The sequence below is a fragment of the Bos indicus genome, chromosome 29 (genome assembly GCF_029378745.1).
Source record: "Bos indicus isolate NIAB-ARS_2022 breed Sahiwal x Tharparkar chromosome 29, NIAB-ARS_B.indTharparkar_mat_pri_1.0, whole genome shotgun sequence".
NCBI lineage: Eukaryota > Metazoa > Chordata > Mammalia > Artiodactyla > Bovidae > Bos > Bos indicus.
In genome coordinates, this window is record NC_091788.1 from 22433457 (window position 1) to 22461074 (window position 27618).

The window sequence follows — 27618 nt, forward strand, 5'->3', positions numbered from 1 at the left end:
AGCAGAGACATTACTTTGCCAACAAAGGTCCATCTAGTCAAGGCTATGGTTTTTCCAGTGGTCAGGGATGGATGTGAGAGTTAGACTGTGAAGAAAGCTGAGCACTGAAGAATTGATGCTTTTCAACTGTGGTGTTGGAGAAGACTCTTAAGCGTCCCTTGGACTACAAGGAGATCCAACCAGTCTATTCTGAAGGAGATCAGTTCTGGGATTTCTTTGGAAGGACTGATGCTGAAGCTGAAACTCCAATACTTTGGCCACCTCATGCGAAAAGTTGACTCATTGGAAAAGACCCTGATGCTGTGAGGGATTGGGGGCAGGAGGAGAAGGGGACAACAGAGGATGAGATGGCTGGATGGCATTACTGACTCCATGGACATGAGTTTGAGTAAACTCTGGGAGTTGGTGATGGACAGGGAGTCCTGGCATGCTGCGATTCATGAGGTTACAAAGAGCCGGACACAACTAAGCGACTGAACTGACTGACTGACTGATGGGTCTAAAGCAAGCTACTGGCATGACAAATTTTCTCTCACCTGAAGACCTCCAGCAGATCCACAGAACAGTAAAGTCTTGGAGTAAAAGAGGTTGGGTAAGAGATTTTTACAGTATTTAGGAAGGAGCTGAAATTGAGGCTTGGACTGAGCTGAAGAGAAAGGGAGGATTTTTACAAACTCTGAGTGGGGGGTGGGATAATATGTTCGCATTTTTTACAAGCTCACTGTAGGTGCCCTGTGATGACTACATAGAAAGGAGGACAGAGTAGATGAAGTAGGCCAATTTGGAAGCTATTGCACGGTCCAAGTTGAAGATGCTTGCCTGGGCTGGAAGGGTGCACCTACTAGAAGAGTTCTCTTCGTGTCCCAGTTACCTCATTCTCAACTTGCCTCCCCCCTACACCCCTCCCCGCCAGGACTCATGTTATCCTCTTCCAGAATACACCACAGATGCACAGATGGGCATTGTCTTCCTCTCTGATATGATGCAAGCCAGGCAAAATGCGGATGCTATACGTTCCCCATTGACAGAGGAAAAAAGTGAGAGACAGGAGGCAAACTGCCTTGCCAAATATTTCACTCCTTTAGAGCAACTTTCGGGAGAGGTTCTGTGGTCCACGCTTTTATATTACGCCAAGTTAGAAAAACACTTCGTTATAAGTAATGTGTTATAATCAACCTTCACTCTAAACTGTCGCTTAGTTTATAACTCAGTATGCAACTGGGTGTAATGGGTTGGCCAAAAAGTTCATTCAGGGTTTTCCATGCCGGCATGCAGAAAAACCCAAATGAGCTTTTTGGCCAACCCAGTATAAAGTGGGATAATTTTCTAGTCTAGGGGGTGATCATATGGCCTCAGGAAGTAGGGTTTTTCTCTACTGCAGCTGATTGATTATTGACTATTGATTATTGATTATTATTGATTATTGACTATTGATTATTGATGATTTTCTAACATCTGTCATGTTAGCATCATTCCTGATAACATGACATCTAATAGGTTCACGTTCCTCTTCTTCATCTATCACAATCGTAGTCAAAATAGTTATGTAAAGCTTTATTTAACTTCTTTCTCCATCACAACTTTAATCGATTTTGGAAAAACAGGTCAACTAGCATTACCTCTCTAGTGACTGGCATGATCCCCAGCACAGAGCACTAACTAAAAACATCTATTAAACAATAACATATAATTATTGAGTACTTACTAATTAGCAGACACTGTGCTAAGGAATTTAAATGTGACATCTCATTTATTTTCATACTAATTTCTTGAAGTAGGTACAGCTACTGTCTTCAGTTTAGAGTAGAAGAAAATTAAAGCTAGAGATGTTAAGTTATTTAATCACAAAATTTAGAAAGTAGCAGAACTGGGATTCAAATTCAGACCACTTATTAATATATGATACTGCCTCTCTTGAATATATGAGTGAATGAAAAAAGTCAATGAATAGATGGGTTGAATTTGCTGACAATTCACCAGGCATCATATAATCTGTCTTCAACTAGTGCAAACACTAGACTTAATGAAACTGGGTCATTTGTAGAGATATGGATGAACCTGGAGTTTGTCAGAGTGGAGTCAGAAAGAGCAAATACTGTACATTAAGGCATACATGTCAAATCTAGAAAAATGGTACAGATGAGCCTATTGCCAAGACGTGAGTAGAGACACAGACGCAGAGAATGGACATGTGTGTGGGGCGCTGGGGGGTGGGGGAGTGACAAATTGGGAGATCAGGATTGACATATATAAGTTATCATAAAATAGATAGCTAGTGGGAACCCACTTTAAAGCACAGGAAGCTCAGTTCGGTGCTCTGTGATGACCTTGACAGGTGGGATGGAGGCAGTGGAAAAGAAGTCCAAGAAGGAGGGGATAGTATGTGTTTGTGTGTGTGTGTATGATTCATTTTACTGTATAACAGAAACTAGCATAGCATTGTAAAGCAGTTGTACTCCAGTTTAAAAAATATTTTAAAAACTAAGACGCATAAAAATCACCTATTTGTAAGTAATTACCATAATATGGTTTCGCATTTGTTTCTTAACCCAGGGACATTTGGTAATTTCTGGAGACATTTTTGGTTTTCTCCACTAGGAGGGGGAGTTGCACTGGCATCTAGGGGGCAGAGGCCATAGCCGCTTCTAAACCTCCTCCTACAGACGTGACTTGGCAGCAGCAGCGGCACAACGCATAGGACAGCCCCCCACAATAAGGAACTGTCTGGTCCACTATGTCAATCGCGTCAAATTTGAGAAACCTTGCTCTCTATCATATGGTTCTTCACATGAAGCCAAATCATATTGAAACTACTCCTGTTTAAGAAAAAAAAAGGAGAAGAGATGAAGGGGAGCAGAATGCCTCAGCATCACCCAGGTGATGCAGAGATATGGGAGGATCCAGCTCCTTCTATTAAAAAAAAAAAAAAAAAAAGAAAGAAAAAAAAATTCTCATCAGATCACACAACATGCAAAACTCACTAAATCACATTTTCCTACAGAAATAACTGCATGTGAATTTGAGCAAACCCTGGGAGACAGTGTGCAGAGGAGCCCGGCGTGCTACAGTCCACGGGGTCGCAAAGAGTTGAACACAACTTAGTGCCTGAACAACAACACAGAAACAACAAGAATGGTGACAGAGGACAAGTGGGGACAACATTCCTTCTTCCTGTAGATCAGCAATGCTTTGCTAAAATGCAAAACCGAGGAGGAAACAGTCACCATTTCATGTTGTACATATGCCCTGACACCTTAAAGACAGACACGTCGCCTGACCAGCAAGGAGCCGGTAACCCATTCTGCTTGGGTCGGCAGGTATTCACTATTACATACTTGAAAAGGGAAGGGAAACAAATTCCTACAGATACACTCCAATGTGATTTAACGTCTGTTTCAAAATTATTAACAAAGTACCAAGCCGGTTTCCAACCCTGAATACCAGGCAACGAAAGGAAGGCATAGCAAGACTGCAGTTGTCAGATCTGGACTCTAGGTGGCAGCAGCACATAAGCGCGTGGCTTCACCCCTGAAGAACTATTTAGTGCTGCATTGTTTAAATTCTCTTGGAACAAAAGAAGTAAACATGATTTCCCCCAACACTTCTCACCAATGCCTTGTATTTCTTTTACTGGACCTAAAATTATTAAGCTGCCTTTGTTTTCTGAACAGTGTAGCCTGCCAGTCTCCTCTGTCCATGGAATTCTCCAGGCAAGAAGACTGGAGTGGGTTGCCATTTCCTTCTCTGGGGAATCTTTCTAACCCAGGCATCAAACCTGAGTCTCCTGCATTGCAGGCAGATTCCTTACATCTGAGCCACAGGGAAACCCCCTGTTTTCTGAATAAATCTTTCGTATTCTTGAATAGTTGTTTCCCTATGTAACAAATATTAAGTGTACACGTGAGTATGCATACATATAATTATATATATGAACATAAATTGCATATATTATATGTAATTATATAAATTATACATCTGCCATTTATAATAGTGATGTTGAACATAATCCAATAATATTTGTCACTCTTTGTTGAGCATTTTCTCACTTAATACTTTTAATCATCTTATGTGGAATGTATTAGCTTTTTCCTTTTGTAGTTTAATTTCCAAGGATGAAAAAGATCAAACAGCTTGGCCAGGGTCAGACAGGATAATGAGCACCAGAAGTGAGATTCATATTATACATTTCAGACAGCCCAAAGTCTGTGAGCTTTTTGAGGTTAGGGATTTTATCTTAATTTCTATTCTTCCTCACCAAACATAGATAAGTGCTACAAATGTATTGCATCAGTTGCAAAAACATTTTGTGCCCATTTCCTGGTGTTAGGGAAAAATAGTTCATATGGGAAAATGAAGGCAAATACTAGGGTGCATGTTAAAAAGATTACCAGGCCCCACCCCAGACTAGTTAAATCAAGCATTTCTCATGAAGGGGAGTTTTCTTAAAGGTCTCCAGGTTATTCTAATATGCAGCAAGTGTTGAGAATCCATAGGGTACTGATTATGAGAGTCAAATTTTCAGTAGTTTGAGATGCCTTTTCTCACTTTTTGATAAGTTCTCAAAGACAGAACTGAAAATGCCAAATAGCTGTGGAGAAGGTTATGAAGGTGATGTTTGCCACTGAAGGAGACACAAGTTTGCAGCCCACTAAAGCCATTAACACCCCATCCGATCTGTGGTCTATTCCTTTTGTGATTTTGGGACTTCAGTGACAGAGGCAGCAACCTGTTTTTGTCTATTTCCATAAACAGCTTATCCATGCATGGGTGACATTCATAGAAGTTTGGTGCGGTGGTAAAGTATCTGCCTGCCAATACAGGAGACACAAGATACATGGGTTCAAATAAATCCTGGAGAGGGTGTGGAGAAAAGGAAACCCTCTTACACTGTTGGTGGGATTGCAAACTAGAACAGCCACTATAGAGAACAGAGTGGAGATTCCTTAAAAACTAGAAATAGAACTGCCATACGACCCAGCAGTCCCACTGCTGGGCATACACACCGAGGAAACCAGAATTGAAAGAGACATGTGTACCCCAATGTTCATTGCAGCACTGTTTACAATAGCCAGGACATGGAAGCAACCTAGATGTCCATCACCAGATGAATGGATAAGAAAGCTGTGGTACATATACACAATGGAGTATTACTCAGCCATTAAAAAGAATACATTTGAATCAGTTCTAATGAGGTGGGTGAAACTGGAGCCTATTATACAGAGTGAAGTAAGTCAGAAAGAAAAATACCAATACAGTATATTAACACATATTCATGGAACTTAGAAAGATGGTAAAGACGACCCTATATTCAAGACAGCAAAAGAGACACAGATGTAAAGAACATACTTTTGGACTCTGGGAGAAGGCAAGAGTGGGATGATTTGAGAGAATAGCTTTGAAATATGTATATTACCATACGTGAAATAGATCACCAGGCCAAGTCTGATGCATGAAACCGGGCACTCAAAGCCGGTGCACTGGGACGATCCAGAGGGATGGGATGGGGAGGGAAGTGGGAGAGGGGTTCAGGATGAGGGACACATGTACACCCATGGCAGATTCATGTCAATATATGGCAGAAACCGCCACAATACTGCAAAGTAATTAGCCTCCAATTAAAATTAATTAATTAATTTTAACATATAAAAAGATATACGGGTTCAATCCCTAGGTCAGGAAGATCCTTTGGAGTAGGAAATGGCAGTTCAGTCCAGTATTCTTGCCTAGAAAATTCCATGGACAGAGGAGCCTCACTGGCTAAAGTTCTGTGCTGTGCTTAGTTGCTCAGTTGTGTTTGACTCTTTGCAACCTCATGGACTATAGCCCGCCAGGCTCCTCTGTCCATGGGGATTCTCCAGGCAAAAATACTGGACGGGTTACCATGCCCCTCTCCAGAGGATGTTCCCAACCCAGGGATGGAACCCAGGTCTCCTGCATTGCAGGTGGATTCTTTACCAACTGAGCCACCAGGAAAGCCAGGGGTCGCAAAGAGTTGGACATAACCGAGCGCACACACATGCAGAGTGGTAGATATAGTTAGAATCATTTCTGCCCTATATCACTGATTATACTCTAGAACCTCAGCAACAAGTCCAAGGTACATCTTGAGATATGATTAATTATTAATACTAACTCCAAATTACTATTATTGAACACAGATCCTCACAAATAATGAATAAGCAATAACCTTTTGGAGAATGAGTTAGCGGACGAATGGACTTAGAGTGACTTATTGAGTGAAGAAATCCCTGACTGGTCTTTTAGTTAATCTTCAAAAACCCACCTCAAGACTATTTAGTTATCTCTACCAATATTTCTATCTAACCAGTTGTTTAAAAAATAAAGATTGATTTGACAGCTCAGATAAACTTCTCCTTTCCCCATTTTTTTTTTTTAAACACCACTGATGTAAATGTAGAACTGAACTCAGAAATAAAGGTCTGAGAAGCTTTGTGATTGTTTTAACATAACTATGAGATATAATGAAGAACATTCCAAGCTCTTCTGAGGTGGCTCAACAAAGGTGGCTTGCCTTTGGGAAGATGAGAGAATGGGGTTTATTTTGTTTGTTTGTTTGCTTTGGTTTGCCTTGGCCAAACTATGAAAAACTATGTCATTCTGCAGGCCTTATTCAAGAAGACTGACTCCTATGTATTATGCTCATTATGTTAAGAATCTATTCTGAACTACATATAACTAACTCATAGTCAATGTCAGCATGACAGCAATTTCTAGACATGTTAACATGTTGACATCTTCCAGAATTATAATGCCAATTCCCACATAAAAGTAAAACCATCCATGTTAATTGTTTCTTTGTTTTGTCATTTATATTCCCGTAGACTCCTCATCCTGAATAGTGGCACTCAGGAAGCTAACAGTTCTTCCAATGAACGTGGCATAACATCCAGTACTTTGAATGGCAGAGAGCCCAGGGCAAAAACTGCAAGAGCTGCCCTAGAGTAACGAAACTAAAGGTGGAGACACCCTTAGCAGAGTCCCCAAAGAACCTGGTAATCCATACAGTGTATCAAGGCACAGCTGTGGAGGTGACGGGGGCATTCCCCGATTCCCAAGACATCAGCAAAGGCCTTTACTCAGCACGTATATTATTCTGTTCTGTATGTAATATTGTTCTTAAATATTAAGCAGGTGGTGATTCAGTACCTTCTGGCAGGCCCTGTTATGAATAGCTCTGATACAGCAGGAATGTGTCAGGAGTAAGGAAAAGCAGTTTCCAATGAGGATACTATGTCAGAGTGAATCAGAGAGACTGAGTGAGTGTGTGAGAGGGGACGGAGTACCCTCCCACCCAGAAGGTGGATAAAGAAGGGTGAGAGGGCACTACATACCTTGTGCCACTGATCGTCTTTATCCACGCAGCCTGCAAGGATGTATTTTCTGAGTGTGTGGGTTGTTTGACTTCTGCTTTTTTCTGTCAGCAGCAAAGATATTGTGAAGTGCAAGTCTGTGATACACAGAGTAGGTTGGACTGAGACGAGAAAACAGCCACAACTCACGCAGGCCAAACAAGCTGTCCTTGGCATTCAGAATCCTGAAGATGAAGCATTTACAGCATAACAGGAGGATTTTGGAGTTTTAAATATCCCTCCACCTTTTTGTTCTCCAAGAGTAAGGCTGTTCTGGCAATTTAACCCCAGGCTTTTGCCTGTCTCAGGTTTACTGGAGCCTTCCGTGGCCAGGCCAGGAGATGAAATATGGTCTGCAAACGACTCTAACCCGTGATTTCAGAGGCAACAACTAATTGAGAAAGAGTGTCAAGAGAGATGCCTCAGTACTGAAGGTTACACGCCCTCAAAGGCAGGTGAAGACGGAGGAATAGACCCATTGTGAGAACACGTGTGCAGGACTAGGCTTGATCCCCAGGCCTAGTGGAGGAAGGACAGCGCCAGCTTCTAGAGCACCCAGAGGGCATGGCCAGGATGGCGAAGAACCTAGCAAACTGTGGTTGTGAGAAGGGCAGAGTGGACTCCATAGAGTGGTCAGCTGCCACTTACAGTTTGTGTGTGTGTTAGTCACTCAGTCGTGTCCAACTCTGCAACTCCGTAGACTGTAGCCCGCCAGGCTCCTCTTTCCATAGGATTCTCAAGGCAAGAATCCTGAAGTGGGTTGCCATTTCCTTCTCCAGGGGATCTTCCCAAACCAGAGATCAAACCTGTGTCTCCTTCATTGCAGATGGATTCTTTACCATCTGAGCCACCAGGGAAGCCATTTACAGTTTAAGCAAGTTCTGTTATATGCCAGGCTCTTAAGGTGCAACAGTCCAGAAGGCAGATATGTCTATATCCATTTTGTAGACAAGGCAACTTAAGCTCACTGAAGAGCAGGAATTTGCAAGACAGCACTGTCTGTGTAAGACAGAGAGCTGGGAAGGAGAAGTCTTGGTTGGGTGGTAAGGAAAGTAAACTACCTAAGCTACCAAGTACCTTACAGATCAGTATCCCATGCTTTCTTTAACACAGATGCTGACAAGAAGGGTTTAACAATACCATGACTTGCTCAAGATGGTTTTGCCCAGATCACCTGAGTCTTATCTTTGTTGAATCTTCAAACAGTGCTACCCAATTGATTTTCAACTAAGAAACTGTTTTACTTAATTTTTCTTTTAAACCCTCATGTTTTGGTGGAATAAGACAACTTTGATGATGATGGTGGTGATGATAAATAATCATTCTTTATTAAGTGACTACTAGTGACCACTACTAGCTAACAGTCCTCTCTACCTCTCAAATGAATCTGTCATAAACATCATTAATCCCCTGTGTACAGATGAGAACATTCATTCTCACAATAGTTGCATGCCTTAAAGTGGCAAAACAGGACCAGGGCTCCATCTTATATTTTATTCTAAAATCTGCATACTTTTCCCATATTGTGCTAAAAAGAATTTATCTGCAAAACTTATTCATTAAGAAATAAGTTAGTCCCCATTTTAACTAAGCAGAAACAAACAAAAGTCCTATTTAGAATATCCATTGACTAGTATAAAGAAACCTAAATTACAAAGAAAAGCAATGCCAAAGAATATTCAAACTACCGCACAATTGCACTCATCTCACACGCTAGTGAAGTAATGCTCAAAATTCTCCAAGCCAGGCTTCAGCAATACATGAACCAAGAACTTCCTGATGTTCAAGCTGGATTTAGAAAAGGCAGAGGAACCACAGATCAAACTGCCAACATCCGTTGGATCACTGAAAACGCAAAAGAGTTCCAGAAAAACATCTACTTCTGATTTATTGACTATGCCAAAGCCTTTGACTGTGTGGATCACGATAAACTGTGGAAAATTCTTCAAGAGATGTGAATACCAGACCACCTGACCTGCCTCCTGAGAAATCTGTATGCACGTTAAGAAGCAACAGTTTGAACAGGACGTGGAACAACAGACTGGTTCCAAATTGGGAAAGGACTGTGTCAAGGCTGTATATTATCACCCTGCTTATTTAACTTATATGCAGAGTACATCATGAGAAACGCTGGGTTGGAGGAAGCACAAGTTGTATCAAGATTTCCAGGAGAAATATCAATAATAACCTCACATATGCAGAGGACACCACGCTTATGGCAGAAAGCGAAGAGGAATTGCTGAGCCTCTTGATGAAAGTGAAAGAGAAGAGTTAAACAGTTGGCTTAAAACTCAACATCCAAAAAACTAAGATCACGGCATCCAGTCCCATCACTTCATGGCAAATAAATGGGAAAACAATGGAAGCAGTGAGAGATTTTATTTTTGGAGGGCTCCAAAATCACTGCAGATGGTGACTGCAGCCATGAAATTAAAAGACGCTTGCACCTTGGAAGAAAAGCTGTGACAAATCTAGACAGCATATTAAAAAGCAGAGATAAAAAAAAAAAAGCAGAGATATTACTTTGCCTACAAAGATCTGTCTAGTCAAAGCTATGGTTTTTCCAGTAGTCATGTATGGATGTGAGAGTCAGACATTAAAGAAAGCTGAACACCGAAGAATTGATGCTTTTGAACTGTGGTGTTGGAGAAGACTCTTGAGAGTTCCTTAGACTGCAAGGAGATCCAACCAGTCAATCCTAAGGGAAATCAGTCCTAAATATTCATTGGAAGGACTGATGTTGAAGCTGAAGCTCTAATACTTTGGCCACCTGATCCAAAAAATCAACTCACTAGAAAAGACCCTGATGCTAGGAAAGACTGAATTCAGGAGGAGAAGGGTATGACAGAGGATGAGGTGGTTGGATGGCATCACTGACTCGATGGACATGAGCAAGCCCTGGGATTTAGTGATGGAAAGGGAAGCCTGGTGTGCTGCACTCCATGGGGTCACAGAGTTGGACATGACTGAGTGACTCAGCTGAACTAAACTGAAATTACAGTTAATTTAGGTCAAATTATTATTATTTGTATAATAGTTTTTATTTATATTTTTTATGCAAATAATATTATTTATATAATAATTATTCTCCCCATTCTGGCTCAGAGGGTAAAGCGTCTGGCTACAATGCAGGAGACCTGGGTTCAGTCCCTGGGTCAGGAAGATCCCCTGGAGAAGGAAATGACAACCCACTCCAGTACTCTTGCCTGGAAAATCCCATGGACTGAGAAGCCTGGTAGGCTACAGTCCACGGGGTCGCAAAGAGTCAGACAAGACTGAGCGACTTCACTTTCATATAATTATTAGATTATTATAATAATTTGACCTAACGTCTATGTTTTGGTGAGCTTACATACCCTTGACATTGGTGAAAGTACAAGTTCCATCTGCTTTTTGAGATACTGAATTTAGCCTATGAACTCCCATTTCTAAAAGCACAAGACATGAGAAATCATGATAACTCAAGGTGAGAACTACTTCATTATATATTATTGAAAATAATTCCTGCTGATTTTATATTCTCGGACTTTACATCACACTGAATTAAATTATAAACCTCAAGGAGTTTATTCACACATTTTTAGCTGAAAGCACAGACCAGCATTTGTGATTTGCTTTCCATTAAGGTTCCCAATAAAAATCTCTGAGATGCTGAAGGCTTACGAATTTCTTTCTATAGAAACAAAGGCTCTATAAATCCTCAAGAGCTTTAGTCTCTTAGAGAAAAAAAAAAATTACAAAAGAGGAATGATAGATGAGCCTTGCTAGAAATTTTAATTAAACCTCTGTGACTGAAAAATTCTGAATCAGGCCAGTGGCAGCTGCACTCAGACATGACCTGCTACCACAGCAGAGGCGGGGACACGTGTCAGGAAATAGACATCCTGAGAGAACAGTCACAGTACCCTTGAATTTCATTTCACCTGGCTCTCCATAAGGTCCAGCTTTGAAGGGCCTTGTGGGAGACCTCCCTAGCTCAGAGAATAAGTCAGAATACAAAGAAATCGGCTCTTGGTTGCTTAGTGACAGGAGAGTATGGACCACAGCATGTCTTTGGTGTGTGTGTGCCGGCCCTTGTTTGTCAGAAGACAGGATGCCCTGTCACTCTGCACTGCTCGCTGCAGTGATTAAGTAATTAAAAGCCCTGACCATGGAAGTTTCCATCTGAAACTTCTCAAAGAACTAGGATTAAAGAATACAGGCTATCCACATAAATATTATAATAAATGCTCCTCTTCTATGGCAGGCTTTACCAACAAGGCATTTAGGAGATGCCTGCTTTCTTATCCATACTTCCACATGTTCACTCTCGGGTTTTGACATGCTCTGGGGGACAGGAGGAAGAGCTTGAACTTGATATGACATGAACATGGTTCCATCTTGACTCCATCACTTATTAGCTGTCTGACTCTAGTCTGTTAATCTCTTCATCTAGCTAGCCTTGGGGATTGTTTGTGATAAGGTCAAACTGCCCTTAATTCAAAGTGCTTGGTAAATAGCCAAGCATTAAATAAATATAAAGTGCTATAAGTAATTTTTCCTTTATTTCTAAACCACACTTGCTCTCCTTTACCATATGTACTGAAAGTTAAAGACTTATATGGCTGATTGAATTTAATCTGGCTCTAAATTAGAATTAAAGTGCTTGCAAGTCAATACATTTCATGAAAAAGAATCCTATACTTTATTGCAACCATCTTTGTTGCGAGAGTCTCCTGTATGGATCCCAGTAAAATAGCATAACAAAAACAAAAACCACACTCAGAAGAACAGATCGTTTTAGTATCAATATGAAGTAACTCTTGGGCCTTTAATTTTCACGACAAATTACAGAATCAAAGCGTTAATTTCAAGGCCAAGTTAATGCTTGATGACGTGCTAGGTGGTCATTCAGATATGCCCGATCTCTGTGTTGTGTATCCCAGTTTCCTGGGAAAGACATGGTGGATCCCTCGACACTCTTATTTTCCTCTGTGTGTTAGTCACTTGTCATGTCCGACTCTTTGCAAACCTACTGACCATAGCCCACCAGGCTTCTCTGTCCGCGGAATTCTCCAGGCAAGAATACTGGAGTGGGTTGCCATGCCCTTCTCCTACTTTCCTCTAAGGCAGTAGAAATCTAAATTGGACACACCACTGCCTGGAATAAAGACTAATTTCTCAGTTTCTCGGGCAGGTAGATATGACTACATATCTAAGTTACAGCCAATGAGATGTAAGCACAAGACTCAAGTGAGTCAGGGATTTTCTGTAAATGTCCCTTCTTCATCCTCCCCTCCATGATTCTGCTGGAAACAGAGCTACCCAGGACCATATACCTGAGACCCACCAGTAGCGACAGTGGTGTTGAGCTGGAAAAACTGAGTCCCTGAGAACTTTGAGGAGCAGAGTCATCAAACTAGGGCTGGATTTTTATGATGGAGAAATAAACTATCTTTAAGTCATTGATGTTTTGCTTGTTTCTGTTACAGCCAATTTACAAAAATTACTTTTCCACCGATTCGTTTTCAGAGTCCCTCAACTTTCAAAAAATCTGCATTATGCCTTAATGATACCTGTTTATTTTAGTGCAATACATTTGATAACTATCGATTAGGCAGCTTTGATATGCAAAAATAAGTACAGGAGAATATGTGGCATTGAGGAACCAGTGAGCAACTCCAACACACATCACACCTAAGATGCTTAATGGTGAAAGAAGGGGACGTTCCAGCGTGCTTAACAGAAAAACTTAATCTATCCGAGCCCAGTGTGGGGAGGAAGGAAGGTTTGTTGGGGGATGAGACATTAGCAATAACAACTAAAAAATGAGATGTTAAGCGATGGACAGAGAGAGGAGGTGCATTTCAGAAAGTGGAACCATATTTCCAAAGGCCTTTGAGCAGGAAACAGCAGAGAATGTTGAAAAAAGGGAAGTCAGTTTAGTTAGAACAGAACAATGGCAACACCGGTGAAAAGAGAGTCAAGGTCTAAAACTTCTCATTCTATTCCTTGTTGTCTCTCCATCACCTTCTAAGCTACAAGGATGGGCCCCAAAATGAGAAAAATGACTAGATTTCATAAAGAAAATCCTAGGTCCTGCTTTTCACAATTTTCTTGTGGGCGAGGAGATAGAATTTAAACCCACACCATAGAATCAAAGTATTCCCTGATTCTAGTTTTTTGTTTTTTGTTTTTTTTTCCCCCAAAAAAGGATAAGCACTGAAGTAAGAAAAGATAACACTTAATGGGATCATTGTTTTGCCCTGGTTTATATAAGAATGAACAGACCCAACTAAAATATGCAAGCCATCCCTCTCAACAGAACTCTGCTTGTTCCCCTCCGCTTCCAGTCCTTCTCATTTACAAAGATAAATAAATAAACGAAACTCTCTTCTTTGACAGAATCTGGCTTCTCAGAATTTTTGGTTTCCTACTTCAGAAAATATTAATGCATTTCACTGAGCCAGTGTGGGCCGACATGCATTTACCATCTTTCACGGCACTGAGAAGAGAGAAAGCTTATTAAAAGGATTAAATAATCCACAGAGGACACTAGAGGGCGGGTGTCTCATTTGAATTTGCTGTGATGTCCGCCCATAGACTAACAGCCAACCAGGACCACATTAGGTAGGCACATCCAGGGTGTTCCCATTTCCCAGAACTGTTCAAATATAAGGTTAAAAAAAAATTGCTATCCTGCTCCTCAAATAAGCCAAGCTTTGTATTTGCTTTTCCTTTTACCTCTAAACAGCTTTCCCTGTTATTTCTCAAGTCTGGCTCCTCCTTAATGTTTAAGTGTCAATCCCAGTATCATCTCCTAGGAGAGGTCATCCCTTAGAGCTTTTCCTAAAATAAGCTCTCCTAATCCCATTGCTTTATGTTACATCAAGTGTTTCCTTCTACATTCACTAAACCCCAAATTACCTTGTTATATGTGCTTACTTGGGCTTCCCAGGTGGTGCTAGTGGCAAAGAATCTACGTACAATGCAGGAGACCCAGGTTCAACCCCTGGGTTGGGAAGATCCCTTGGAGTAGGAAATGGCAACTCACTCCAGTATACTAGCCTGGAAAATTCCATGGGCAGAAGAGCCTGGTGGGCTTCAGCCTATGGGGCCACAAATGGACATGACTAAGCATACAGTTAATTGTTGACCAGGGGATTTTTGCAGAAACTAATACTTGTGGCAGAAAGTGAAGAGGAACTCAAAAGCCTCTTGATGAAAGTGAAAGAGGAGAGTGAAAAAGTTGGCTTAAAGCTCAACATTCAGAAAACGAAGATCATGGCATCTGGTCCCATCACTTCATGGGAAATAGATGGGAAACAGTGGAAACCATGTCAGACTTTATTTTTTGGGCTCCAAAATCACTGCAGATGGTGACTGCAGCCATGAAATTAAAAGACGCTTACTCCTTGGAAGGAAAGTTATGACCAACATAGATAGCATATTTGAAAGCAGAGACATTTGCCAACAAAGGTCCATCTAGTCAAGGCTATGGTTTTTCCTGTGGTCATGTATGGATGTGAGAGTTGGACTGTGAAGAAAGCTGAGCGCCGAAGAATTGATGCTTTTGAACTGTGGTGTTGGAGAAGACTCTTGAGAGTCCCTTGGACTGCAAGGAGATCCAACCAGTCCATTCAGAAGGAGATCAGCCCTGGGATTTCTTTGGAAGGAATGATGCTAAAGCTGAAACTCCAGTACTTTGGCCACCTCATGTGAAGAGTTGACTCATTGGAAAAGACTCTGATGCTGGGAGGGATTGGGGGCAGGAGGAGAAGGGGACGACAGAGGATGAGATGGCTGGATGGCATCACTGACTCAATGGATGTGAGTCTGGGTGAACTCTGGGAGTTGTTGATGGACAGGGAGGCCTGGTGTGCTGTGATTCATGGGGTCGCAAAGAGTCAGACATGACTGAGCGACTGAACTGAACTGAACTGAATAACTTGTGGCTGGCAATTTTAATTTTGGCTGGCCCAAAATTAATTCTGCTATTTCACTAATATTTCACAGGTTATTACATTCGATAGTTACACCTCACACACCTTTAGAGTCCTCTAATTTTCATGAAATGTGGGTTTTTAATCCACTCTTCTGTATAAGCAAAAGCTGGAGCATTCTCCAGCACCAGGAGTTTCATTTTTACTTTTCATATCAGAATCAATCACTAAGATTTTTCATGTCTTTTTGTTGGTCTAATATTCACACTGTCTGAATCAAACTATATTCTGAAGAACTATCATCTTCTGAGAAACTAGTATATATGTTGTTCAGATAATCAGAGAAAACACCTGCATAAAATTCACATAAAAATTACTCTTCACTTAAAATTTTGCAAAGTGTCATTTTTGAAAATATTATGTTTACAATATAATCAAGTACAATACAATATAATAGAACCTAGTGGAGCAAAATGTGAATGATTACAATCATAAGTTGTATAGTGAAGCCCTGATCAATTCTAAGCTCTAACAACTTAGCGTGGTGATGTTAATTGTGTTGTGTTGTATTGTTGTGTGTGTGTGCTCAGTTCTGTTTGACTCTTTGCCACCCTATGAGCTGTAGCCTACCAGGTTCCTCTCTCCATGAAATTTTCCAGGCAAGAATACTTGAGTGGGTTGCCATTTCCTACTCCAGGGGAATCTTCCCGACCCAGGGATCAAATCTGCCTCTCTTACGTCTCCTGCATTAGCAGGAGAATTAGGAAGATTCTTTACCACAAGCATTACCTGGTTTAAAAATGTATTGATACATCTCTGGTCAATGTATCTGTCTCTTCTAGAAAATATACTCCTTAAAGGCAGTGACCTGGTCTTACTACTCAAGTCTCAGGACCTAAAAAAGAATTTGTGGAGTATCTGGTGAATGAATGAAAGAGTGGTCAGTTCTTTAAAATGGGTATGATCATAATTTACATTACAGATGACTCACAGAGATTTTATCAAATAACTTGATCAAGGTTTTACAGCCAGTTGACGGAAGAATCACTTGACCTCAGAAAATCTTTTAAGCTATATATGTTTCTTCTCTTAATTTTTTTTTGTGTGTGTGGGGGAAGTAATGTATATTAAGAAAATTATCATTTTCAAAATTCTAGTTTCTTCTTTGACTCTTCCCTCTGTTCTGTCAATATCCAATCAAGTCCACTCTTAAACTGCTATCTATACTGTCCATCCTTTTTCTTTCGATTCTCTCTGCACCATTTTTATTACTGGTCACGTTCTGGGAACTATTGGAATAGCCTCCTACTTAGTTTCATTGCCTTTCGTTGCCTCCCTACTTAGTCTCATTCGTTCTGCTCCAATCTCTACCTCTCCGTATGTCTCTCCCAGATTAACTGCCTTAAACTTCGACTTTATCATGCTACTGAGTCACATCTCCAGTTGCTATCTGTTGCTATTAGCTTAAGTTGCACATGTTTTGGCTTTTACATTCAAGGCCCTCCCTAGCTGTCCCCAGTCTTTCTCACGTTATTCTCTCCTTAAACTCTCTACATGATCTCCAGTTAGATAGCCCCACTCACTATTCAAACATCTCTAGAGTTCTTCCTATTCTTCAACCATTCTTACCCGATTATTCTCCAAAAACATGCCTTTCCACATTCAAATTGCATTCATTTATCAAATCACTGGAGAATTTCCACCTTCTTTTAGAATGTTTTCCAGATAACTCCAGTGTACATGGGTCCACCTGTCTCCAACTTCATTAGTACCTAGAACAGTGCCAAGCTCATTGTGGGTGCTTAGAAAATTTTTGTCCAGTGAATTACTGAACACATAGCAGAAATCATGCTCTGTCTTATGGTAGCTTTTATTTTGTCTTATTTTATCTATGCTATTAACTCTTGGATCCCTTTCCAACTGGATCTTTGAGGTCTGAGATCATAGACTCCTATCCAGCTCCTCATACACAGGAAGCAATGCCTCTTATCTGACAGATTACCCATCATGCTTTAACCAAGTGAGCCTAATATCATACTGTATTATTGATAAACTTACACTCTCTGATGTGCTTTATGGCTCAGGATTTAACAACTACTACACACGTAACAACTGACCCTACAGAGAGGAGACACTGGAGATTCAAAGTATATCCCTCCTTTTTCTTCTGTTAATATTTCACCATCATTATTATACTGTGAAAACAAATTACCAATGTGAGCTATTTCTTGTTCAAATTCTAGCTGCAATTTTTTTCTAACTTTTGTGATCCTCATGAAATAATCCCCTAATAGTTATGGTGTGCCAATAATGTAAAGACAACAAGCTAGCCATAGAAACTAGTATGTAATAGAGTCCATACACTTCAGGGCAGCACATACAAAAGACATACCAACCAATGTCACTTCTTCTCAATACTATGTGAGTATTGTCAGTTAATAAATGTCATGGAAATTCAGAGGAAGTATAAATTAATGAAGGCTGGGGCATTGCATGAAGATACCTGAAACTCTCTTCAACAACAGTGTAATAATTAATGAGCCTGCTGCTGTTGCTAAGTCGCGTCAGTCATGTCCGACTCTGTGTGACCCCATAGACGGAAGCCCACCAAGCTCCTCTGTCCTTGGGATTCTCCAGGCAAGAACACTGGAGTGGACTGCCATTTCCTTCTCCAATGCATGAAAGTGAAAAGTGAAAGTGAAGTCACTCAGTCGTGTCCAACTCTTAGCGGCCCCATGGACTGGAGCCTAGCAGGCTCCTCCGTCCATGGGATTTTCCAGGCAAGAGTACTGGAGTGGGGTGCCATCGCCTTCTCCAATTATTGAGTCTATGTACATGTAAATCTGGTCTATATGGTCCCTACCTGCTATAAATGTGTAATCTGTGATTTAACTTTAATAGCTTTACCTATGCTTTTAAGAGAAAGACAAATAGATGATATTGACAATTTTCTCTTTAATCATTTGGACATTGATTTAACCCAATCACAAAGAGGCCTTCCCAACTACTGTCACCAAAACAGCAACACACAGTACCTCTCTTCCACATTATTGTGTTCTGTCTCATTCCTTACTAGTCCATGAGAATAGTTAAATTTATTTATTGACCTATGTCAAGAGTCACCAAAATACAACAAATATGAACCTCATTCTACTTTTATAAATAAAGTTTTATTGGAACGCCATCATATTCACTCATTACATATTGGCTAAGGCTGCTTTTGTGCTAACACAACAGAGTTGAGTAGCTGTGACAGAAACCGTATGGCCCCCAAAGCCTAAAATATTGATATCTGGCTTTTTACGATCTTACCCTTGGCTTATAAGTTTCTTGTTCATTTCCTCACTCTCAGAACATGAAAAGAGAGTTTTTGTTTACTGCTTTAACTGTGACATTTGTACCTGGGACCTAATAGGTGGTTCATTGCTATTGCTGACCATTCTTGGGGACTTAACAGGAGGAGGGTAAATAGTGTTAACATAGATCCATGTGAATTCAGCTGTGCATCTGGAATCACTGCTTTCTGGGTATGCATGTAATAAACTCATATATAGAAATGTGTAAATGGCCAAAGAATACTCTAGGGAGGATTCTTGGCCCAAAGAACAGTTTTCATAGAAAATACCTTGGTCTCACTGCTGGGCTTACTGGGGGCAGGGTATTTTTTATAGCACTGCTATGCTAAATGAAACATGCAATAAATCACCAGGCAGACCTGGAACTGAGAATCTGGGTAACATCTGGAGAGTAAGAGTTTAGGGTAACAATTCCTAAACAAACTTGTTGATAAGAACACAAGCCTGTACCTTTTTATTAATTTATTGTATTCTTGTCAATTGATATTACCCAGAGGTTTTAAAGAAAAAAAAAAAAAAAAACCACAACAGTTATGAAAACACCAATTTCCCAAGAGTCTCTTTTACTTTCTAGATATAGCTTAGAATTTTATTCTACGTAAACTTCTCACCAAAGAAACTTTATTAACAAGTGGGAATTCTGACCTCCTGAAACGCAGCCAATGCCTCTACGCTAGGCAGACGTGTCAGAATAAGCCAATGTCAACATGTCAATTTTCCAATATTCTGTTTGAGGTACAAAGATGAACTTAATAGTGTCTCAGTGTTAAATAACTACATACCTAGATAGAGAGCTTTGTCTGGGAGGTCATAGTATGTATTATTTCTGGAAGTCTTATCAGACGGTCTCCAGGTTGAGCTGACATTGTCATGACCCATACATCCCCCAAGCCAATATGGTTGGATGTATTCCACTAATTTTATATCATTTCAGTTCATTCTCCACACTATAGCCTAAGCGATTTAAAATGTAATCTAGTCCTATCTCTTCCTTTCTAAAAATTCCCCAGAATCTCTACATTTCCTTCAGGAGAAAGCCAAAGCCTTCATCATACATGTAGTCTGAGATGGCTCTGTGTGTCTGCTCACATGTCTTGCCTTGCCACAAGATTCTCATCTCTCCCTCCTCCCCTTGTCCTCCTCTGAAGGCCGAATGTCTAAGAATTTTGGTAATGCCTTATTCTCTCTAGTCTTATTCTCTCTAGACCCCCTTCATCACTTTCTATTTCCTCCCTATCTCTTTTCTCTGGTGCTCCTGAGCCCCTGTGCTTGCTGTTCCCTTTCTGATTCTGATTGAAACACTTTCCCTTCCTTTTTTTGGCTAACCTTTGCTTATTATTTGAGTCTCAGCTCAGACTTTTCTTTCTCCTGATAGCTTTTCTGGATTTCTGAAGTCCAGATTAGATAGAAAAACCCTGTGGTAAATAACGTACTATTGGGAACACCACCCCATATCTAACTCCCTAAAATGTATCACATGAAAGACACATGAAAGGTAGAGCTCTAACTTAACTGTGATGTCTAACCCAATGTGATCTAAATTCTTCAAATCAATAGATTAAGTACAGATTTAAGTATTCTCCCGTCTCCCAAGCAATTATTTGTCTCTTAGATAAATCTATAATTGTGTCACTATCAAAAAAATATATATATACAGGAATTGTTCTTTTAAAATATGGCAAAAGTGCTCTGTTTAAAATGACACACTATAGAGGCTTCCCTGGCAGTCCAGTGGTTAAAGCTTCACCTTCCAATGTAGGGACTGTGGGTTTGATCCCTGGTCAAGGAGTGAAGAACCCACATACCCAAAACCAAAACATAAAATGGAAATGATATTGCAACAAATTCAATGAAAGAAACTTTAAAAATGATCAAGATAAAAAAAAATTTTTTAAATAAAGAAAATGGCACACTAAATGTATGTTAATTAAAGACATAAGATGTGTTTTGAAAGCTCTTCACTTTTAGGAAATCAAAGAGGATGAAGGCAAGCCACTTGTAATAAATAGCTCCAATGCCTAGGAATACGAGAAAACACCTGTTTTTCTGGAGACATACTTGTACTAGAGTAAATGGGATTGGAGATAACAATAAGAAGTTGCATTAAAATAAAAATGGAGCATTCATGTGTTTAACTAGAAATGTCTGGGCAGCAAACACCGGGTGGAGGCATGTTAAGCACATCAGCCTGTCCCTCACTAGCTCTGGTTATCCAGATGTTGCTAAAATTTAACTGCCATAACCTAAAATGATGCTTGCCACATTTTTTGTAATCTGCTATGGGTAGAGGGTCAAAAACGTGGTATCTTGGGAGTAAAGAAAACCAATCTAAGAAGTGCCAATAATAGGAGGCAGGAAAGGTGATTTTGCTTCAGAGAGAACAATAATTTACACCAAACAAGTCCCAAAGCGGGCGCCTAACGCCAGGCCTGTACATACCCAGCAAGATCTGAAGGTGGTATAGATATCTGAGACTGAGATCAAGGTATGGCATTAGGTATAAACAGCAAAGATGACTAGAGCATAAGTCCCACCTGTGGAAAGGGGTCAGAATGAGGCAAAGAGAACTGAAAACTGGGAAAAGAATCAGATGATGAGACTCAGAAATGAAAATAGCTTGGCAAGCCTCCCTAGCAAGAGTCAGAAGGGCCACAGGGCTGAGATTCTGCAGGGAATAGTGTGAGAGCAAAATGGGACCTCAAGCAGCACCCAGGAGGAAGAACTAGGAGCTTGGCATCTGTTGGGCTCCTGGTATTTCAGCCCTGGGGTCCAGGCTTTCTAAACTGTGCTTGTCACAGCCTAGCAAGCTCTTCCTGTTCTCTCAGAACTGCCTGTGTTCAAGGGTGAAAGAACAGATAACTCCCAAGAGGGTCTGTACCCACCAAACGTAAAGCTCAGCTCCAAACATTTGCTTTGGGCACTAGAGGGTCTCTTGAGAAACCTATATGCAGGTCAGGAAGCAACAGTTAGAACTGGACATGGAACAACAGACTGGTTCCAAATAGGAAAAGGAGTACGTCAAGGCTGTATATTGTCACCCTGTTTATTTAACTTCTATGCAGAGTACATCATGAGAAACGCTGGGCTGGAAGAAGCACAAGCTGGAATCAAGATTGCTGGGAGAAATATCAATAACCTCAGATATGCAGATGACACCACCCTTATGGCAGAAAGTGAAGAGGAACTAAAAAGCCTCTTGATGAAAGTGAAAGAAGAGAGTGAAAAAGTTGGCTTAAAGCTCAACATTCAGAAAACGAAGACCATGGCATCCGGTCCCATCACTTCATGGGACATAGATGGGGAAACAGTGGAAACAGTGTCAGACTTTATTTTTCTGGGCTCCAAAATCACTGCAGATGGTGACTGCAGCCATGAAATTAAAGACGCTTACTCCTTGGAAGGAAAGTTATGACCAACCTAGATAGCATATTGAAAACCAGAGACATTGCCAACAAAGGTCCATCTGGTCAAGGCTATGGTTTTTCCTGTGGTCATGTATGAATGTGAGAGTTGGACTGTGAAGAAAGCTGAGAGCTGAAGAACTGACGCTTTTGAACTGCAGTGTTGGAGAAGACGCTTGAGAGTCCCTTGGACTGCAAGGAGATCCAACCAGTCCATCCTAAAGGAGATCAGTCCTGGGTGTTCATTGGAAGGACTGATGCGGAAGCTGAAACTCTAATACTCTGGCCACCTCACGCGAAGAGTTGACTCATTGGAAAAGACCTTGAGGCTGGGAGGGATTGGGGGCAGGAGGAGAAGGGGACGACAGAGGATGAGATGGCTGGATGGCATCACCGACTCGATGGACGTGAGTCTGAGTGAACTCTGGGAGTTGTTGATGGACAGGGAGGCCTGGCGTGCTGCGATTCATGGGGTCGCAAAAGAGTTCGACACGACTGAGCGACTGAACTGAACTGAACTGGGTCTCTGAGGAATGACTCCAGGAAGCGTTGATTATAGTGCATTTCACTTCGATTAAGAAAATGTCAATGTCAGTGTTGTCATCCTATGTTTGTGTTTAGATTGAAAGAAAAATGAGAGACCAAGATGAGGACCCACTTCCAAAATTTGACAAAGTCTGCTTTTTTCCCTACTCCTCTTCCCAAGGGAAAATGGGAAGGTAAAGAAAAGGAAAGAGGAGAATTCTGTACTGCTCTAAAACTCTCAAAAAGAGATGTAAACTGCCTCCCAAAGAACTAACCTGTGAGCTCCTTTACAAACCTCCTATAAAATCGACACTGCCTACTGAAACCATACCAACTTGAAATATTTTCTATAGAGATGCACCCTAAAATAGGAAGCACCGTGATGAAGGTTATCAGAGAACTACATTCCTGATGTACGCATGCCTTTTTAAAAAACACTTATGAAAAGTTTTTGTTTTTGTTTTTGTTTTTAAGAGAGAAGCAGAGAGAAGTGTGGCAATTTAAGTCACGAAAAGAACAAAGAACACAGAGAAACTTGTCAGGAATACCTTCTTCTTCAAGACATTTAAAGAATGAAAAGGGAAATTTCACATCCAGCAAGCAAGAGTGGTTCAATTGATTATGGTGATAGATGGCAGTCAAGGCTATCATAGCCAGGTCAGAGCAGCGGATTAAGGTTTCATATTTAGTACTAACTTGCTTCAAAAGTCATTATACAATGACTTTCAACAGGTCCAAGGAAAGTTATGGCTGCTGTTTTTCTACCACCCAACATGATCATGCACCCTAATATTCTAGAATATTTTCAGGTTCATTGAAGAGATTTTAGAAGTGATCTAAGGAAATTCATTTCCTTCTCCTTCTTGCCAATTATTAATGTGGATAACCAATTAAGTTATATGCCATTGATAGAATTATCACTAATGTGTGACCAATTACTTATATAGTTAAGCATGATCTTTATAAAGAAACACACCTTACAAACAATATCCTTGAGATTTCTAAAAGTTCTTTGCATATAGCACATACTCATGTATTTGATGAATGAGTGCAGAAATAAATTACAAATCAATAAATGCATTTAACAATACATTGTTGAGATCTAATCTAGTTCTCATAATGTAGTTTCAAGATATACCCATCCTGTTTAAAGAAAAATTGACAAAATGGGACTTTTCTAACACTTATTTATGTGAAATTGACAAGATTTACTCAAGTAAGCTATTTGTGGATCATAATTATTAATATTTAAAAACGAAAAGTGAGCCAATATTTATATCTACACTGATAGCTTCAGGGCTTCAAATTAGAGACTTACTCCATTGCTATCTCTGTCACTTTTCATATAATAAACTAATAAATCACATGTATTAGTTAAAACCCTGCTGAATGATCTGGAGGTTGGATATGGTGTCAGGAGCCAAAATTTGGCAAAGATCCATGGGGTTCATGTGTTAAATCACAAAAGGCAATTTGTACAATGGGAATAGAATGGAAACAATCTGAAATCACATGGCATTTCATTTTTATTCCACAAGTATATTATTTTAAATATTTTCAGGCAAAGGCTAAAATGACATTGCATACAGAAACTAAACCCAGGTTTATACTTTCAAATAATTTTGATAACAAGCTCAGTAAAGGAACACACTGGAGCAAGGAAACTGCACTAAGAAAAGACAAAAATTACTAGGTTACTGCCAGCCACCCACCCACCATAAGCCCACGGTTGCCATTTTTATAAACTATTATGGGAATACCAAAGGAGAACCAGCATTTTAAAACTCTCACCGAAAAAGGAAAAAACAACAGGTACAAAACTCACTTTTGGATGCTCAACTTCCCTCACTTGATGGGAGGCCAAGAGTCCACCGCGAAAGCAATGTGGAGAAGTTCTCCCCTGAGTTTTTAAATTACTAAATCATTACTTAAACTATCTAAGTGATTACCTTCAACGTCTGCTTTGCTTTGGCTATGGAGACATAGTCACAACCATGAAGACCCTACTGAAACAAGAAGATAGGAAGTTCATAAAATGCTCTCTGTCTCAACAGCAGAAAGGCGCATGAATGTTACCTGAAAATGCAAACTGTGATCTTTTTTGACAAGATTAAAGAAAATCTTTACTTTCAGGTTATAATGACTATTCTTACATTTCTTCATACCCTAGAGTCAAAGGAAGGTTTAATGCCTAATAATCTACATGAAGTGATAACTAAGGCATACACAGTCTAAGAATTGGTAGACACTTTAAAACGTAAATGTTTAGAACTATCCATTTTTGGGGGTCCTTCAGTCTCCTGTTCCTTGCTGAATTCTTACTTTAACAAGAGATACACGTAAGGAAATAATTTTTCCCCAAAACAGACATCAAGTCTGTGTCTCGATTCCACAACTGAAATATACCAGGCTCTAGAGAAGGTTTCATGAAACTGTAGAGAAAATTGTTATGTAAATGCAGTCTTTATTTTCTCTATGAAATTTCCTGTTTTAGGTGAATATCCTGCCATCTTGTTCTGACTTCCCTACTTACTTGACCTCTTGCATTTATTCAAGGTTTCACCATTATATTTCCACTCAGAAAATTGTGTGACATGTGAGTATATTAATACTTCCTTCTGTTGAAATTTAAAATGTACGCAGGTAGTGTATTTATGCAGATTAGAAATCTCACAATGGTCACATATTCACCAGGAGATGCCCAGTTTATCTGAAAGGTGATTGGTTGAAAGTCCTTCAGTTATAATTGAAGGACATGTCCCAGATTCTCTGCCTAAGCATCAGGGTTTCAAAGTAAAGTTATCCTTGGGAAACATTCATTTCCCCTCCCATGATTAGATGTTATTATGGCTGTAACTTACTATTTAAGGTTATCTTCCATTTTTTCCTTAGAATATTTCATCTCTACCATATGTGTGTGTGTGTGTGTGTGTGTGTGTGTTATCCATCAGATCTATGGATGTTGTACATGAAGAAAGATCCCACTCAATTCTTGCTGCCAGTAGGTCAATTAAAAATTCAGGCTTCTTTGGAATTCTTCCAGTGCTCATTGTGGGATTTCTTTTTGTTATAAGATGTTGAATAAATACAGGAGATAGATGAGCTACCCAAGATTGGTTAAGAGCTCATTCCTCTCTTGGCGTCTGAGAACACTTTCAGCTCCTTGTCATGTTGGTTGATAGGGAAATTAGAAGAAGGTAGAAAGATACTTTGTAAATATCACCATGGCAGCAGGATTTTGTGATATATTCATTGTGGTCCAAAGTGCCTCTGTGCAAGGCTGAAGCCTACTTTAGCTGTAGGTGGACAGGCCAATAACACTCCTAAAGCTCTGTGTGCCATATGTTTTCATAATTTCTCTATTAATCGAGGATTTCAAAAGACCATGATTATCAAAAGAAGAGTTCCAGATGGGTAACATTATCGTTGGCTAACTGGCACCCCACTCCAGTACTCTAGCCTGGAAAACCCCATGGACGGAGGAGCCTGGTAGGCTGCAATCCATGGGGTCGCTAAGAGTCGGACACGACTGAGCGGCTTCACTTTCACTTTCACTTTCATGCATTGGAGAAGGAAATGGCAACCCACTCCAGTGTTCTTGCCTGGAGAATCCCAAGGACAGGGGAGCCTGGTGGGCTGCCGTCTATGGGGTCGCACAGAGTCGGACACGACTGAAGCGACTTAGCAGCAGCAGCAGCAACACATTGGTGGATGATGACAAATTACTGTGTTACTATTTATCTGGGTGTTGCAATTTAGAATGGAGTCCTTGGGGTCCTTATGCCTAATGCCAAAGTTAGAAGAGAATTTGAAATCCCAGGTCTGCCCTTTACCTGCCTTCAAATGAGGCCTTGGAGGTACTATCCAATTATCTCTGCCCCACATATTTTATGAGGCTGGGTTTCAAGAAAAATATGAACAAATGACTATGTTTAGAGTGAAAGTTAGAGACTGTTAACTCAGGTGTCAGTTTCTGTGAAAATGAAAAAAAAATTGTAGAGCTAGTTTAAAAAGAGAAAGCATGAGAAAGTCCTTTACATGGTGATATTTCAAATAATTATAATTTCTCCATGGAGTTTATAGCCCCCTAAAATGTGATGTCTGTAATACAAGCTAGATTATAAAACCTCTGGGCAAGAGAGAAGGCATTTCTCCATAACAGCCAAGAGTGCTGGAAGGACAAGGTGTGAGAACCGTGAAGGAAGATTAGAAGTTGGCAAGAGAAGCTGGTATATAAAAGGAAATGAAAGTGAGAGAAAGCTACAGCTAGGAGAAAAGTCATATAATGTAGTAATTTCTTGCTGGTGTTCTTTTAGGGAAATGGGGGTAAATATCTTTAAATAACTCACTGTGATTTATTTATTTTTTGGGTAACATTAGGACTTTCATTAGAGTAAAACAAATTGAGTACATATCCTAACGTTAATATTAAACCCAAATTCTTATATCTTGTTCCTCCCCAAATCTACATAAGGAATCTCCTCAAGGTCTTAGTATGCCTCTAACAAGATGGCAGGAAATGACAGAATATATCCTAAACAACATACAACCAACCTTCAAATGAAAATGTTACTACTACTATAAGTGGAACACACCATTCTAGTGAATAAAAATTTGAAATGAATCAGTAAGGTTTCTTCACTAAAAGTCTTGACAGTTAGATGATGAAGGTACCTTCTGGATCCAGAACCAAGCAAGATTCCATGATTTACTGAGGAACTGAAATGCAAAATGTCAACTATTAGAAGGGAAAGACAAGGCAAGGTCTATCATGACTGAGTCTGCAGAAACTTAACTCACTGACTTTATGAAAAAGATACCACAAAATAAATGAGTCCTAATTTATTACAGTCAATGTTGTAATGGTAAAATTGCTACCATGCTATGTTCAGTGCAAACTCAAGATAGCTAAGTTATAAAGTATGTTTCTTAATGAATCTAGCTGCATCCTGTTTATGTAACTTGGCCCTTGGAAGGATGATACACAATTTATAATGACAGATATTTCATAGGTTTGTTCTTTGGCTCCTAGAAGACTCATCAA

At 40.1% G+C, this 27618-nt stretch overlaps 1 protein-coding gene across 6 annotated transcripts in view; it reads right to left on the minus strand.

Annotated features, from left to right (window-relative positions):
• Positions 1-27618, minus strand: part of GAS2 (growth arrest specific 2) — a 180492-nt gene that overhangs the window by 26918 nt on the left and 125956 nt on the right. For 4 of the 6 annotated variants that reach the window (XM_070782424.1, XM_070782423.1, XM_019955280.2 and 1 more), the window contains exon 8: positions 24524-24577. The exons of 1 other annotated variant lie outside the window; for it this stretch is intronic. In XM_070782424.1, the coding sequence (XP_070638525.1) occupies positions 24524-24577 (54 nt within the window). One more of the 6 variants, XM_019955283.2, reaches the window with a different exon arrangement.